General features: G+C 27.8%; 2 protein-coding genes across 2 annotated transcripts in view; both read left to right on the plus strand.

The window, feature by feature from the left end:
• The window catches only part of LOC127741258 (sesquiterpene synthase 16-like), an 11,513-nt gene extending 5,842 nt beyond the window's left edge, over nt 1–5,671 (plus strand). Inside the window, exons 2-8 of the mRNA XM_052253367.1 lie at nt 2,502–2,789; nt 2,918–3,267; nt 3,511–3,729; nt 3,893–4,034; nt 4,125–4,324; nt 4,482–4,509; nt 5,375–5,671. Of these exons, the coding sequence (XP_052109327.1) occupies nt 2,502–2,789; nt 2,918–3,267; nt 3,511–3,729; nt 3,893–4,034; nt 4,125–4,324; nt 4,482–4,509; nt 5,375–5,671 (1,524 nt within the window). The remainder of the gene's footprint in view (nt 1–2,501; nt 2,790–2,917; nt 3,268–3,510; nt 3,730–3,892; nt 4,035–4,124; nt 4,325–4,481; nt 4,510–5,374) is intronic.
• Nucleotides 5,672–8,652: 2,981 nt separating this feature from the next.
• LOC107462321 (probable sesquiterpene synthase) overlaps nt 8,653–15,714 on the plus strand; it is a 26,101-nt gene continuing 19,039 nt past the window's right edge. Inside the window, exons 1-2 of the mRNA XM_052253368.1 lie at nt 8,653–8,790; nt 9,486–9,614. Coding sequence (XP_052109328.1) covers nt 8,653–8,790; nt 9,486–9,614 — 267 coding nt within the window. The remainder of the gene's footprint in view (nt 8,791–9,485; nt 9,615–15,714) is intronic.

Below are 15,714 nucleotides of genomic sequence, written 5' to 3' on the forward strand. Positions count from 1 at the left end.
ATATTTTTGTAAAAAATAATTTATTTTTTTTTGAAAAATAGATAAAGTTAAAATTAGTTAACACAAAAAAATAAAATAAATTAAAAAAATTTAAAAATTATAAAAAAAGGAGAATGTATATTTTTATAAATAGAAGAAAAAAAAGTATCATTTTAACCATCTAGTGAGAGAGAAAAATAAATTTTTCTCAACCTTTTAATTAGTGAAAGACACCTTAAAACTCACATCTATATATAGTGACTAGTTCTTAAATTCCTTAGCATACTTCGTCCATTGCCCAGTACCATATATATATATATATATATATCAAAAACACCACAATGTCGCTTTCAGCTTCAGTTCCAGTGATGACTTTGAGTCAACCTGCCCCTTCTAACTCAAAGCCACGCTCTGCAAATTTTGCTCCTTGCATTTGGCACGATACTTTCCGAAAATATGCTGATTCTGAATCCTTGGTATCTTTTTTAATTTTCTATGATGAAATATCAGTATATTGTTAAACTTATACATATATTATCATGGTAATTTTTTGAATTATTACGTATATTCAAAATATGGATAGCTGATCACTGTTACGCCAGAGACTCAAAATAATGCTTGGATAAGTGGTGTATTGTGTAAATTGGATAAATTATAAGTAGTTTTAAGTAAAGTTGCTTTAACAAGAATGATAGTTATATATATGGATAGGATCCCTAGTTGTATAAAAGAAGTTATCTATATTATTGTATTTCTAATATGCAAAGGCAACCTCAAAAATTTTCATAACTTTTTTGTATATATTTGGACATATATTTCGTTGAATTTAATTTTGATGCCTCTAAATATTTTGTACGGTCGTACAATTATATTTGTCCTTTTGAATAATTATTCACGCAGTTAATAAAAGTAGTAGTTATTTTTTATGATATTATATTATGTATGTCATTAGATATATGTATAAAGTTGTTTTTACACTGACAGTGTATTAAAATTAAACACTGATAGTGTATTAAAATTAAATTCATGTTTTGTTATAAAAATATATAATTAGTTTATGAATTTAATTTATGAATTTAATTTTGATACACTGTCAATGTAAAATAGTTTTTTACGTGTATCTAAGTACGCGATATCACCCAATAAAAATAACTATATTTCACATTAACCGTGTGGATGATCATCCAAAAAAATAAGTATAATTACACGATATTACAAAACACTTTAGAGAGTCAATCAATGCATCTAAATTAAAATCTTAGTTTATATATACACATGTTTTAAAGGAAAATTTTAGAGTAATAATTGAATTATTTTTATGTGATTTGAAGATTACCGGTTCAAACTGTCTGAATAATCACGGAAATAATTATTAAATTAGATCGTGTATAATATACTCTTTGGATGGAGTTTTTTTCCAAATCTTGCATTAACATATTTATGCATCGGACTGTCTTTTTTTATAATATACTTTCTTTCTTTTTTCTTATTTGTTTTTTATTTTTTTATTAATAAAGATAACTTAATTAAGTTGAAAAGAGAAAAAAATTATATAGTTAATTAATAAATCAGATTCATTTAAATATTGACTTTTATATTTCTTAACTTACGTTTTTGTTTTCTTATCAAACAAATAAAAACTCTTCTTTAATTTCCTTATTATTAAAATGGCACAACTTTCAATCTTTTACGTTATATTTTTTCACAACAACAAAAATATATAATATAACTTTGAGGGAAGTTAACTCATACTGAAAACTGAAAAGCAACTTTAGTAAATATTTGCTTTCACAAAAATTTTCTATTTTTAATACTGAAAACTTAAAAAATTTATTTAACAACCAAATTAAATTGAGAAATGATATGATATGCATAATAACTGAAACATAAAACATACGGGGAGTGGTAGGAAAACAATAAAAAATTTTGAACAACATGAACAACTACTAATTAAATGAAAATACATTACACTCTAATTTAATACTACTAATTAAATTTACTCTTTTAACTCTATTAATTCACATTGTTTACACATTGTTCAAAAATTTTATTGGTTACCTATACTTTTCCAAAACATTACTAATATCAGTTTAATTTGTATCTGATTATATTTAAGTGTTACATCCTATAACTTTCTCAACAAATCATCATATAATAATTTTGTTAAAAATATAATTATTTATATAATTTTTTTTATCTATCATAATATCATTATATTATATTAGAATATCTATAATAGAAAGATTTAGTTTTCGATTTTTATTATCTCTAAAAGAAAAAAGAAATGTCATAATAAATTTATATAATATTGAATAGTTGATCATATGTAAAGAGATATGACGTACTCTCATTATTTGTTAATTTTCCATTCTTATTATTTTTAAAAGAAAAAAGAAATATCATAATAAATTTATTTAGATCAAATTGAATAGTTGATCATATGTAAAGAGAAATGACGTACTCTCATCATTTGTTAATTTGTTATTCCTTTGAATTAAATATTAAATTGAAAACATTTGCAGGAAGTGAACGAAATCATGAAACAAGAAGTTCAAATGCATAAAGAAAAAGTGAAGATGAATTTGTCTTCGAATGACAATAATATCTTACAAAGACTAAGCTTAATTGATTCAATTCAACGATTGAGTATATCTTATCATTTTGAAAATGAGATTGACAGAATATTAGTACACATCCACAATGATTTTACGGACAAAAATCTTGCAATAGAAGAATGTGACCTTCACTTTACTGCATTACTTTTTCGTTTGCTCCGACAAAAAGGATATAACATTTCATCAGGTACATATAAAACTAATTTTTTTTATCTTTTATATTTATAATTACAATATTAAAAATAGCAATTATTAATTATGGATTCACACTAGTTAGTATAAATATGAATTATACAGATGTTTTCAACAAATTCAAGAATATAAAAGGAGAATTCGATGAAATAATTGTTGTTCAAGATGTTGAAGGAATGTGGAGCTTGTATGAGGCTGCACAGTTAAGAATTCATGGAGAAGATATATTAGAGGAAGCACATAAATTCACATACAATAAACTTAAGTCCATCACCAATCAATTGAGTCCATCTCTTGCTGAACAAGTCAATCAAAGCTTAGTACAACCTTTTCACAAGGCAATTCCAAGAATAATGGCAAGGTCATATATGTCTTTTTACGAAAAAGGTTCTACGCATGATGAAGTTCTTCTAAAGTTTGCAAAACTAGATTTCAATATGCTCCAGAAATGGTATCAGAAAGAAGTTGGTAGTGCCATCAAGTAAGTATTTTAAATCGAGGGGCCAGTAACATTTGTGATTGGTAGCCATCAACTAGCCATCAATGATGATTTGATGGTATGAAATTGGTATGAGATTTCATCCAATGGCTCACCTTTCTCTGCTGGTTACATGCTGGTCAAAATGCAATAAAATTGCTAGCTCCCTAGACTTTTCCTTTTAAATCTAGCTAAGCACTTCTTATTAGAATTCTTTGTTTAAAGAGAAGTTCCTATAATCAACAGGTGGTGGGAAAAGTTAGAATTTTCGAAAAAGGTCCCTTATGCAAGAGAGAGGATAACTGAGTTATACTTCTGGCCATTTGCTATGAACTCTGAGCCTAAATATACTACTTTTAGAGTTGTGATGGCCAAAGTGTGTCAATGGATGACTATATTTGATGATACTTATGATGTCTATGGAACAATCGAAGAACTTGAGCTCCTCACACAGGCAATCCGAAGGTAAGAATTGACCAATTTTATATTATTATGCTACATATCTCAATTAAGAAGAATCTATACATATTGATCAATGAGTTTATATTTATTTGGGTTATTATCTTAAGAATTCAATTCCATGATCATGTTTCTTTCTTAATTAGTTTTTAACCCTTTTGTGTTTCAGATGGGATATTAGCTACATTGCATCTCTTCCAGAGTGCTTTAAGGCGATTTTTAATGCAATTGTAGAAATTGTTGATGAAATAATAGAGTTAAGTGCTGGAAGTGGAGAATCAGACTTGGTGTTGCAATGTTTCAAACAGGCCGTAAGCTTTATTCTTGACTTTTTTAATTTTAAATTAATTATTATATTCATTCATCATCATTTTAATGAAGTTATATTAATTAATCTGCAGCTGTGTCATTATGTACAAGGTTACATGGATGAAGCAAGATGGTGCCATGACGGATATATTCCAACATATGACGAGCGTAAGGTTAATGGTGCTGCTAGTACAGCATATCAAGCGTTTACAATAATGTTTATTGCTTTGGGAGAATTTGCAACCAAAGAAACTCTTCATTGGATTTCTAATAAGAGCAATCCTAGGGATCAGTAATTTTTGTGATTGTTAGTCATCAATGATGATTTGATGGTGTGAGATTGGTATGAGATTTCATCCAATGACTCACCTTCCTCTACTGGTTACATGCTGGCCAAAATTCAATAAAACTGCTCCACTTATCGTACATGCTTCGTCACTTGTTTCCAGACTCATAAATGATTTGGCTTCACACAAGGTATATGATAAAGATATAATTATTTATATATCTCTTTTTATTAGTTTAAATTTTTAAGAGGAGTGATTTGTTATTAATACGGTGTTAAAATTTTTATATAAAAAAGATAGATCTAGAATTTGATCTTATTGTCTTTAAAAAATAATATAAGATAAATAAAAAAATTATAAATTTTTTTTAATAAAATCCAAAAAACAAAAAAACTTTTATTTAAGAAGACAAGTTAAAAAAGTTGTTTCATGACATATATTGATGTTAATATATAATTTTCCATAATTTTAACATACATATATAAGAAGAGAGAGCTTCTCATAAAATTATTTATTTTGATAAAAAATATGAATTATTATATATTTAAAATATTTTTTTAACGCAAGAGCTTCTTTTATCATATTATGAAATAACTTTTTTAAATGGTTATATTACTAACAATAAAGTTTAATTTTAATCAGCTATAAATAGTTACGAATTTAATTGAAGTATTGATAATTTTATAAGGGTGTAAAGAAGCAACTACTAGTTGTGATAAAAAACCAAAACTTAATAATTAAGTTTGACTTTTTTATTTATTAACTTTCACATAATAGTATGATAATATAATTAAGTTGATAGATATAAATTAAATCCATTTACTAAAATATTATTATTTTTTGTTTAGGTGTTAATTAATGTGGAATATTTTTTAAATCATGGGCCTATACTATCTTATTATTTCCCTAAATAATTGAATCAATAATAATTTAACAAAGTGATTATTAATTTTACACTCACTGAAACACACATATATAGTTGGTTTATTTTAATACTTTTTGACAATAATATGCATAATTCAACTTTTAATTTGGATTTGATCAATTATTTGTAGTTTGAGCAGCAAAGAGAACACGGTGCTTCGGCCGTAGAATGTTGCATGAAGCAATATGGCTTTTCACAAGAAGAGGCCTGTGAATTCATAAAAAAGGATATCAATAATTGTTGGAAGGATATGAATGAAGAGTACCTCAAGTTAATTGGGTATATTCCAAGGCCAGTCCTTGATTGCATTGTTAACAAGGCACGCGTATGTGAGTTTCTATATGCGAATTCTGAGGATAAAGTTACAAATTGTGCACTCTTCAAAGACCACATTGTGGCACTGTTTTTGGATCCCGTGGTCATGTAGCAGTTTGTGGTCCAAATAAACTTTTGAGTGTTTGGCTTTAATTAATCTTTAATTATATGTATGTTGTTCTCGTTGTTATTGTTTATTTGTATTGTCTTGTAACTACGGATACCAAGTTCTTTGGCAACAGTTAGTTTTTTATCGAGTTAAATTCTAAAATGATTTTTGTGGTACACACTTAATAATTTTCGAAATCCCAATTACATCAGTAATTATGTGTTTGAGATCATCAAAAATGTGCATTACTTTAGTTTTTAGATTCTTTGTTTGTAAATAGCTTCATGATGTGATGTGATTTGATGACATGAATTTTTAGTGAGACATGTCATATTATGGTTTAGTCATATGTAATAATATAATAATGGATTTATGAATAACATATTAACATACGATATATTGACGTGATAATACTATATTTCACAATATTATTTGTCTGTAGTTTGGTGCCATGTGTGGTAATATAATTTGAGAAAGTATAAGTAACTAACAATATTTTTGAATAATGTGAATTAATATGGTTAAAAGAGTAAATTAATCTTAAATTTAATTAGTAGCATTAAATTAGGATGTAATGTATTTTTATTTGATTGGTGGTTGTTCATATTATTCAAGATGGTCATTATTTACTAACACTTCCCATATAATTTAGGTGATTGCTATAGTTTTTAAAAGTGTTTGTTTAATTTATCAAAAATGGTTAAAAATTAATATTTAATTTTAAAAGTATAAAATAAATAATTATTAAATATTCAAAATTTACTATAAAAAATAAGTTAGGCCAAAGTTAGATACCAAGTTATAAATACCAAAAAATTCATCTATAATTTATTCACATGTTATCTAGTATGTTAGTGTTGCAAGTGCACTAAATTGGTCACCAACTTTGCACTAAGTAATTCATTTTAGTCACTGAATTGAATATCGTTAGCCTAAACAATTTCTATGCCATTTTATGTTATAAATTTAAAATTTCTAATATCTTTTAAACGTATTAATTTATCTTCTATTTTTTCATAATATTACTTAAATATAAGTACTTTTATAAATATTTTAAAATTTTTAATTTTAATCCTATAATTTCGTTAATAAATTTTGTTATATATAATTATGTATGTTATTTTAATAAAAAAAATTACATGATTAATTTAAAAACATGTATCCTCTAATGATAATGTCACACAAAAACATAACATAATACAGATAAAGAAAGTAATGTGATAAAAGATCAAGATCAAATATTTCAGTGATAGTTAGCTTAGTTTATTTTCATTCTGTTTTCAGTTGTAATAGATCTATGTTAGCTTGTTATAAGTAGCTAAAACAGTATCATCTATTGGAATATATGAATACTTGCTACAATAACAGTTCAGACTACTCATACATCTTTTTACTATTTTATTGAAAACTCTTTTATGGTATCAAAGCCTTGGTGATCAATCCATGACCTGGATCATCCCTCGTCAGAATACTCCTTCTTCATCCTCTTCCCCCTTTTCTCCACCTTTTACTACATCCGTTCTAAATAAAGTGACTGAAAATACTTTTTGGACTTGGCAGCAACTTGCTCTTCATGTTATCAATGCTAATAATCTTGTTGATCATCTTTGTGCTGACAATATCCCATTACAGTTTGAGTCCGATGCTACAAAAGAAACTAAAACAGAATCAAAAACATATAAAGATTGGAAGAAAAAAGATTATTTTACCTTATGACATGGCTCCTCTCCTCTCTAGACCTCACCTTTAAGAATCAAATGTTGGACTGCAAATATGCTTATCAAGCTTGGACAACCATTACTGAATATTTTGCTAAGACTTCAAAGATCAAGATTCAACAATTGAGGAATCAATTGAAATCTGTAAAAAAACAAGGACTGACTGCTACAGAGTATATCAACAAGATCCGAGAAATTGTAGACTCTATGGCATCAATAGGCTACACTTTGTCTCTTAAAGATTAAGATTATGCATTATATCTCTCAATAGTTATGGGAAAATTGGGGTCCATATCCCTTATGGGGAATGCTCCCATAAAGACGCATAAAACGTCTTTTTTTAAAGATATTTTTTAATAATTAAAATTTAACATATATAATCACTTAAATTGTGTTATTGTTGTCAAAATTAGGTCAGACAAATTAATTTGACCGAAAAATAGTGAATCAAATTTTGAATCGGTCTAAATTAATATTATTTTTTAAATGATTATAATACCCCTATTATATAAAATGACTAAAATACTCTTATTATATATATTAATTTTGAGAATCATAAATTCTAGTCATTTTCTTCTCTGTCGTTATTGGGTTAGAATTTAAAGTTTTTAAAATTAATATATATATATATATGGAATATTTTAGTTGTATTTTATAATAGGGATATTGTAGTAATTTTTTATAAAAAATATTAATTTATACCGATTCAAAATTTAATTTATTAATTTTTTTGCTAAATTTATTTGTCCGATCTAATTTTAATAAAAATAATATAATTTAATTACTTATATGTATTAAATTTTAGTTTTTAAAAAATATCTTTAAAAAAAGACATTTTTAACATCTTTATTTAAGTGGCTCCCATCCCTTATTGAAGCTGAAGCACTTCTTCTTGGACATGAAGAAATGATTGAGAAATTTCGAAAGACAACTTTGGGAACAATGCAGGCACATTATACTCAATCAATATCTTCACTTCAAGACCACCTAATAATACAAATTATGTTGGAAGAAGAGGACGACCGGGATGAAATTTTCAGAGAGGCAGGTTTGCAAATTGTAACACCCTTGTGTTAAAATTAAGGGTGTTACACAAATTCTGATTCTAGGCCAATGTGTCAAGTTTGTAGAAGAATAGGTCATACTGCATTATCATGATTTCATCGTTTTGATCCACAATATCAAGCTACTTCCTCAACTTCAAGATCTCCAATTCAATCTGGATTATTATCACCTCCTACTATATTTCATAATCCAAGAGCATATATGGCTACCCCCTCCACATTATCAGATGCAAGTTGGTATCAATCACTTTTGGCACCTTCTGAATTTCTTGGTATCAATCAACTTCTCTTAGTTAAGGAATCAGGTAGTAGTATATCTCATACTGGTCATTCATATTCAGTTAGCTTAGATACCAAGAAATGCTTTCTTTTAAACAAATTCTTTCATGTTTCAGAAATTACATAGAATTTAGTAAGTGTACATAAGTTTGTTACTGATAATGCATGCTTTTTTGAGTTTCATCCTAACGTTTGCTATGTGAAATCTCAGGACACCTAGGAGGTTCTTCTACAAGGAGATCCATATAATGGGGTGTACAAGTTTGATAGAATTGCTATAACCAAAACTAAACCTAAGATTAGTAATCCCACTACATCAGATTCTGTTTCTTATATTTCTTTTCCCACTGCTTATACTTCACAATTAGATACTTACAATTTGTGGCACAAACGTTTAGGTCACTGTGCTTCAAAAATAGTTATCTCTGTAATGAATCAATGTAATCTACCTATTTCTAAACATTCAATAAAATCAAGTCTTTATGAATATTATTGTCAGGCTAAAATGCATCTACTCCCTTTTAAACTGGATTATTTCAATTTCCATGCCCTTTTAGAGATGGTTTATAGTGACATTTGGGGCCCTGCACTATATACATCTTTTTATGGTTTCACATACTATATTTCATTTATAGATGCTTACACTAAGTATACTTGTATTTACTTACTGCATACCAAATCACAGGCTTTCCAAGCTTTTTTACAATTTAAAGCTGAAATGAAAAAGTTCACTGGTTTGAAGCTAAACAATTGCAGATTGATCATGGTAAAGAGTACCTTTCTACTGCATTTACTCAGTATCTAGCTCAAGAAGGTGTAACTCATCGATTCTCCTGCCCTTACACTCATCAACAGAATGGGAAGGCAGAGAAAAAGCACAGACATGTGAGCGAAGTTGGCTTGGCACTTTTAGCCACTACCTCAATGCCCTTAATCCATTGGGATGATGTATTTATCTCTGCTACATATATCATTACAGACTCTTTTCCTCTAACTAATATTTTTTCCCATTTGAACTTTTACATCATCATCCACCTGATTATTCTTTTTTTTTTAAAAAATTTGGTAGTGCTGCCTTTCCTTGTTTGAAGCCTTATAATTCTCATAAATTAGATTTTAAGTCACAACTCTCTGTATTCTTTGGTTATGCACCTCATCACAAAAGTTACAAATGTTTGATAAGATAAGGTAAAGTTATCATCACAAGACATGTCTTGTTTGATGAAGGCAGGTATCCTTATTCTGAACTATTTTCATTTACAAAGCCTTCCTTGCCAACAGTTCAATTTCCTCATACATATCTTTTTATGCTAATTATTTCTTTTCCTCCACCTTATTCAAGTTCTACAGCTTTATTATCATCTCAAACTACTACTTCCACTCATGCTACTGCCCCTAGTCATGTGATCTCAGATCTCACAATCGCAATCTTCAGAACCCACCACTTCATTACCAACCTCACAGGCGAAGTCTAACTAGCCTCACACTTTCTTACATCCTCATAGTATACCAATCAATGACATTGTCATTGGATTTGAAAATTCACCCCTTACAAAAATTCCCTTTAACATGTACCATATGCATACCAGATCCAAATCAGGAATTATTAAACTAAAAGCTCTCATAGCCTCACTTTCTACCAATCTTGATCTTATTAATAATATATCCTCTTCAGTTGCAGCTGCACTAAAATCATCACATCGAAAAAATGCTATGATGGAAGAATTACAAGTCTTATACAAAACAAACATATAGACATTGGTAAATTCAGTAACCACCGACAAGGTAATCGGATGTAGATGGATTTTTGCCAACAAAATATATTCAAATGGTCAAATATTGAAGTACAAAGCTCGATTAGTGGCAAAGTGGATAACCACTAAATCGAGGGACTTGATTATGATCAAACTTTTACTCCTATCATTAAACCATCTACAATTCGGGTGGTACTATCTTTGGCTTTAAGCTTTCATTGGAAAATCAGGTAACTAAATTTCAACAATGCATTTTTGAATGGAGATCTCATGAACTTGTATACATGTCTCAGCCACTAGGCTTCCAACAGGGTGATTCCCCGTGTGTCTTTAAGTTAAATAAGTCAATTTATGGACTTAAACGAGATCCTCGAGCTTGGTTTCTGAAATTGGTTTCAATACTAGATGAGTTTGGATTCTATAGAACAAGGTCAGATCTTTCCTTATTTGTTAAAACCTATGATAACATTATTCTCTAATGATCTTCTTATTACTGGTAATGATAATAGTGTCATTCAAACAACTATTATTCAATTGAACAATATTTTTTCTCTAAAAGATCTTGGAGGGTTTAGCCCCAAAATTTTAAAAAATTATACTTATATATAAGATATGTGTTTAAAAAATAAAAAAAGTTATATAATTTAATAGTTTTATATGTTTTATTTTTTACTATGTAATGAATTTATGTCTTAATTGTTTAATTCACTAATTTTTTTATTTAACTAATTTAATATCATACCCTCAAGTCTTTCTATCTTTCAAATTAATTTTTATATAATAATCTCTATATTTATTTTTTAAAAACTTTTATTTTTTATATTAATATATTTAACATTCATATTATTATATTAATAATAATTTACGTATTTATATTTTGATAATCCCATTATATACTTTAGATATTATTTTCTTGTAAAAAATATTTATTTTTTTCTAAATTTACGTTGTTAAAAGAAAAATTTTATAAAAATATCTTATATCTTGTATTCTATAAGGGTACTATGTCTTTTAAATAATTAATAATTTATAATTTATTTTCAAATTTTTTAAAATTTTTGAAAGAATTAATTTTAATTAATAAGATATGTGATCATTTTTAACTAATTATGTGCTGGATTCAGCTACCTCTTAAGCATTGAAGCCACTAAATTATCTTCGAATTCTTATCACTTGTCTCAAACAAAGTATATTACAAATCTGTTAGAAAAAGCAAATATGCTACACCCCAAAGGTGTTCCAACTTCTATGGTCACAAATTTGAATCTCTCGAGCCAGAGCCAAGGAGGAGATGAATTTGATAACCCCTCCTTATACAGGTCTTTAGTCGATCATTACAATTTGCAACTCTTACAAGACATGAGCTTTCTTTTTCGGTTAATAAGGTCAGTATATACAAAAATCTCTTCTTACACACTGAAAATATGTAAAGAGGATTTTGAGATACCTGGCTGAAACTCTAGAGGCTAAATATTGAGGATTAGCAGCAGTAGATTCTGAAATTTTTTTACTACAAAACCTATTGAAGAAACTTCACATTCAAACCTCTCTTATTCCCACTCTATTCTGTGATAATATGAGTGTGGTGTTACTTGCTAAAAACCCAATTTTATATAGTCGCATAAAACATTTTGAGTTGGATTTACACTTTGTTCGTAAGAGGGTCAACTAAAAGCAATTGAAGGTTATTCATATTCCATCTACAGAACAGATTGTTGACATTTTTACCAAAGCCTTATTAGCTCCTACCTTTGAAAAATTTCGTTTCAAACTCAAAGTTCTTTCCAAACTCACCATGAGTTTGAGGGTAAGTAATAGAGATAAAAAAAAAAAAAGTAATGTGATAAAAAATCAAGATCAAGATCATATCAAGTCAGTTAGTGACAGTTAGCTTAGTTTGTTCTCATTCTATTTTCAGTTATAATAATAGATCTATGACAGCTTGCTATAAATAGCCAAAGTTGTATCATCTATTGGAATATATAAATACTGCTATAATAACATATCACTACTCACACATCTTTTTACTGTTTCATTGGAAACTCTTTTATAAGAGCTTGGAAAGAGAAAGAAAGGCTAACAGCAATACCAACCTATCCTCACCAACTATCACAAACCTTTAATAACTACCTGTACTCTTAACCGTAATTAACAGTGAAATGGAAGTTTTCATATATATTAGATAAGTTGTTTGAAAATTGAATTTAAATAATATAAGAATAAATAAATAATTCAGCAAGTATATTGACAATTATTATACAACAAATCTAACTGATGAGCTCTCGGATTTGATTTGTGTTTAGTATGAGCAACAAAGGGTTCATGTTGCTTCCGCAGTTGAATAATGTTGCATGAAGCAATATGGCATTTCAGAAAAAGAGGCATCATGAGGAAATTGAACATTTTTAGAAGGTTATAAACGAAGCATGCCTCATGACAAAGAATATTCCAAAGCCTGTGCTTGATTCTATTCCTAATTTGGCATGCATAATTGAGTTTACATATTCTTTGAGGATAAATACACACATGGAGAATTATTGAAAGATTACGTGGTTGCACTTACTTGTATTCTAGTTGTGTGTAAAAGTTGATTGCAACGTGTTGTTAATCCTGTATTAATTATGCATCATTACTTTTTCGTTTGGTGGTATTACTTTTAGATAATTATTTTTTCAACAATGCTAGGGAACCAACTCTATATAAGTCAAGAATCAGCCAACTGGTAACCGGATGTTGCTACTAATAGGCACACGGATGTTTCTTTTTCTTGTAAATTGGATGGTTTTGGATATGATTTCTATGTTTCATATGTTACACATTAATAAAACATAATTAATTATATGGAATCAACTAATGAATGATCAAAGCATCTGTTCCGTGATTCTCTCCTAACACTAACGTGGTCAACAATAATTTAACAAACAAATTAAATTATAAATTAATAAAACTAATTATAATTAATTATGTTGTTTCATTCTTGGCTGATTATTAGTTGATTCCATATACTTTTCCTTATTTTTTATATGCATAGTTTTAGGAAACTATGATTATGATGAGTAAAATAGTTATAAAACTTTGCCAATACTAAAACAATATAACTAAAAAATGAAGATCATATGTTTTCACTATTTTATATTACTTTTTAATTTGAAGAAATAAAAAATAAAGAATTTGATCAAATTAAAAAGTATTGTCAAATAGGGGTGTTCGCGGTGCGGTTTGGTTCGGTTTTAAGAAAAAAAGTCATCCGATCCAAACGCTTAATTTATGTGCGGTGCGGTTTGGATTGAATGAACTTTTTTGGAAATCCGATTCGATTCGATCCGATTACAAGCGGTTTGAATCTGTTTGGATTTGCAATTTTTTAAATAAAAAAATTAAATACATATAACAAGTTTCAACATCAAATTTTAAATAGAGCAATGCTAGGGAGCCAGTAATTTATGTGATTGTTAGCCATCAACTAGCCATCAATGATGATTTGATGGTGTGAGATTGGTATGAGATTTCATCCAAAGGCTCACCTTCCTCTGCTGGTTACATGCTGGCCAAAATTCAATAAAACTGCTGGCCCCTAGACTTTTTCTTTTAAATAATCAACAATGACATAATAAGTCTTAACAATATCTTAAAAAGCCAACTATAATATAATAATAGAAATAAAATTATAGGTTAGTTAAAATAAATAAATAAATAATATTTTGAATATAAAATATTTATTAAATACTAATAATATATGAGAAATCCGATCCAATCCAGCGGTTTACAAAAAATAGAATCCAATCAAATCCGAATTAATGCAGTTTTAATTTATTTTCGATTTGAATTGGATTGAATAAAAAATTTAATTTAGATCGGTTTGAATTTAAACATCCCTATTGTCAAATAGTAATTTTAGCTATTTTTATATACATAACTTTTCTACAGAATAAAATAGTGTCTAAAATCTATCCATAAATTCTGATTAATTTAAATTGGGCTCCAGCCACACATGAGAGCAAACACTAGTACTTCTTTGCCCTGTTGTCTAGAATTTTTTTGTTGTTCATTAGTAAAAAATATTCTCAATTCCGAATTTTTTATGTTTTGTATTATTGGGCCGATTCCAAAAACTAAGATTTAAGTTTTAGCCACATATATAGAGAGAGGCTAATCATGACCCCAAAAAAAATGATCAGAGAGTATACGACTTGGGATCATCTTTTTAAAAAGACCACTCAAATTTTATTTGTTGATAGAAGTGAAGGTTTTTTTCCCCATTAATCTGTTTTACTTTTTGTTTTGTTCCTGGCCCTAGGGCCTCCAGTGTAAAAAAATAAAAAGTTTATAAAAAGCCTCACTAATTCGAAAATGTCCATTTGATGTAGAATTGATGCTTGGTGAGTTGCTACCACTTACATTAATTAAATTACTCTTCACCAAATATTGTCCACAACTTTTCAAAAGGTCAATTTTCTCAAAGAAATGTATGTTACGCCATAGTCACCATATCACCATATTATATTTATATGGCTAATTTTTTTGTTATGAAAGTAAAAATAGTGATATATTTTAATATTGTAATCTTTTAGTATTTTTTAAAATTATAAAAAATACACAAATTAAACAGTTTAATTTCTGTACTTTAAACTTTTTAATTTTTTTAACACAAATCGGATGGTTCGAGTTGTATATCTCTCACAAATTAGATGATTCGAATTCTATACCTCTATAAATCAGACAGATCGATTTGTATACCTCTAGAAATCGGATGATCCGATTTCTGTACCTCTAATAAATCGGACGATCCGATTTTTTCTCTAAATTATTAAAAAAAATACAACTACCACTTTAATATTAAAAATAAAAAATTCTTATATCATATAGTAGAACTGAACTTTAAAAAAAATTTAAACCTATAAATAAAGTTAAGACGTAATCTAAATCCTACCCTACTGTATCTATTCATAATTGCCAGTCCTGGTTATTCCCTATACTTTTCCGATTCAGATATTATTAATTAATTAAAGCATTGCCGCTTTGCACTCCATGAATTACAGTGTGTGTATCAGCCAAAAATTTGTTATTTGTCCCTCTCTTCCCCACCCCAACCGACAAACAATTTAGTTGCTCCCTTTAAGTCATTTTTTTAAAAAAAAAAATTATCATAGATGTACATTAAAATAAATTATAAAAATTAATTATTAGTATAAAATATATATTAAAATAAATTTTAGTATACTTAATACTTT

This window comes from Arachis duranensis, chromosome 8, assembly GCF_000817695.3.
Source record: "Arachis duranensis cultivar V14167 chromosome 8, aradu.V14167.gnm2.J7QH, whole genome shotgun sequence".
NCBI classification, from domain to species: Eukaryota; Viridiplantae; Streptophyta; class Magnoliopsida; order Fabales; family Fabaceae; genus Arachis; species Arachis duranensis.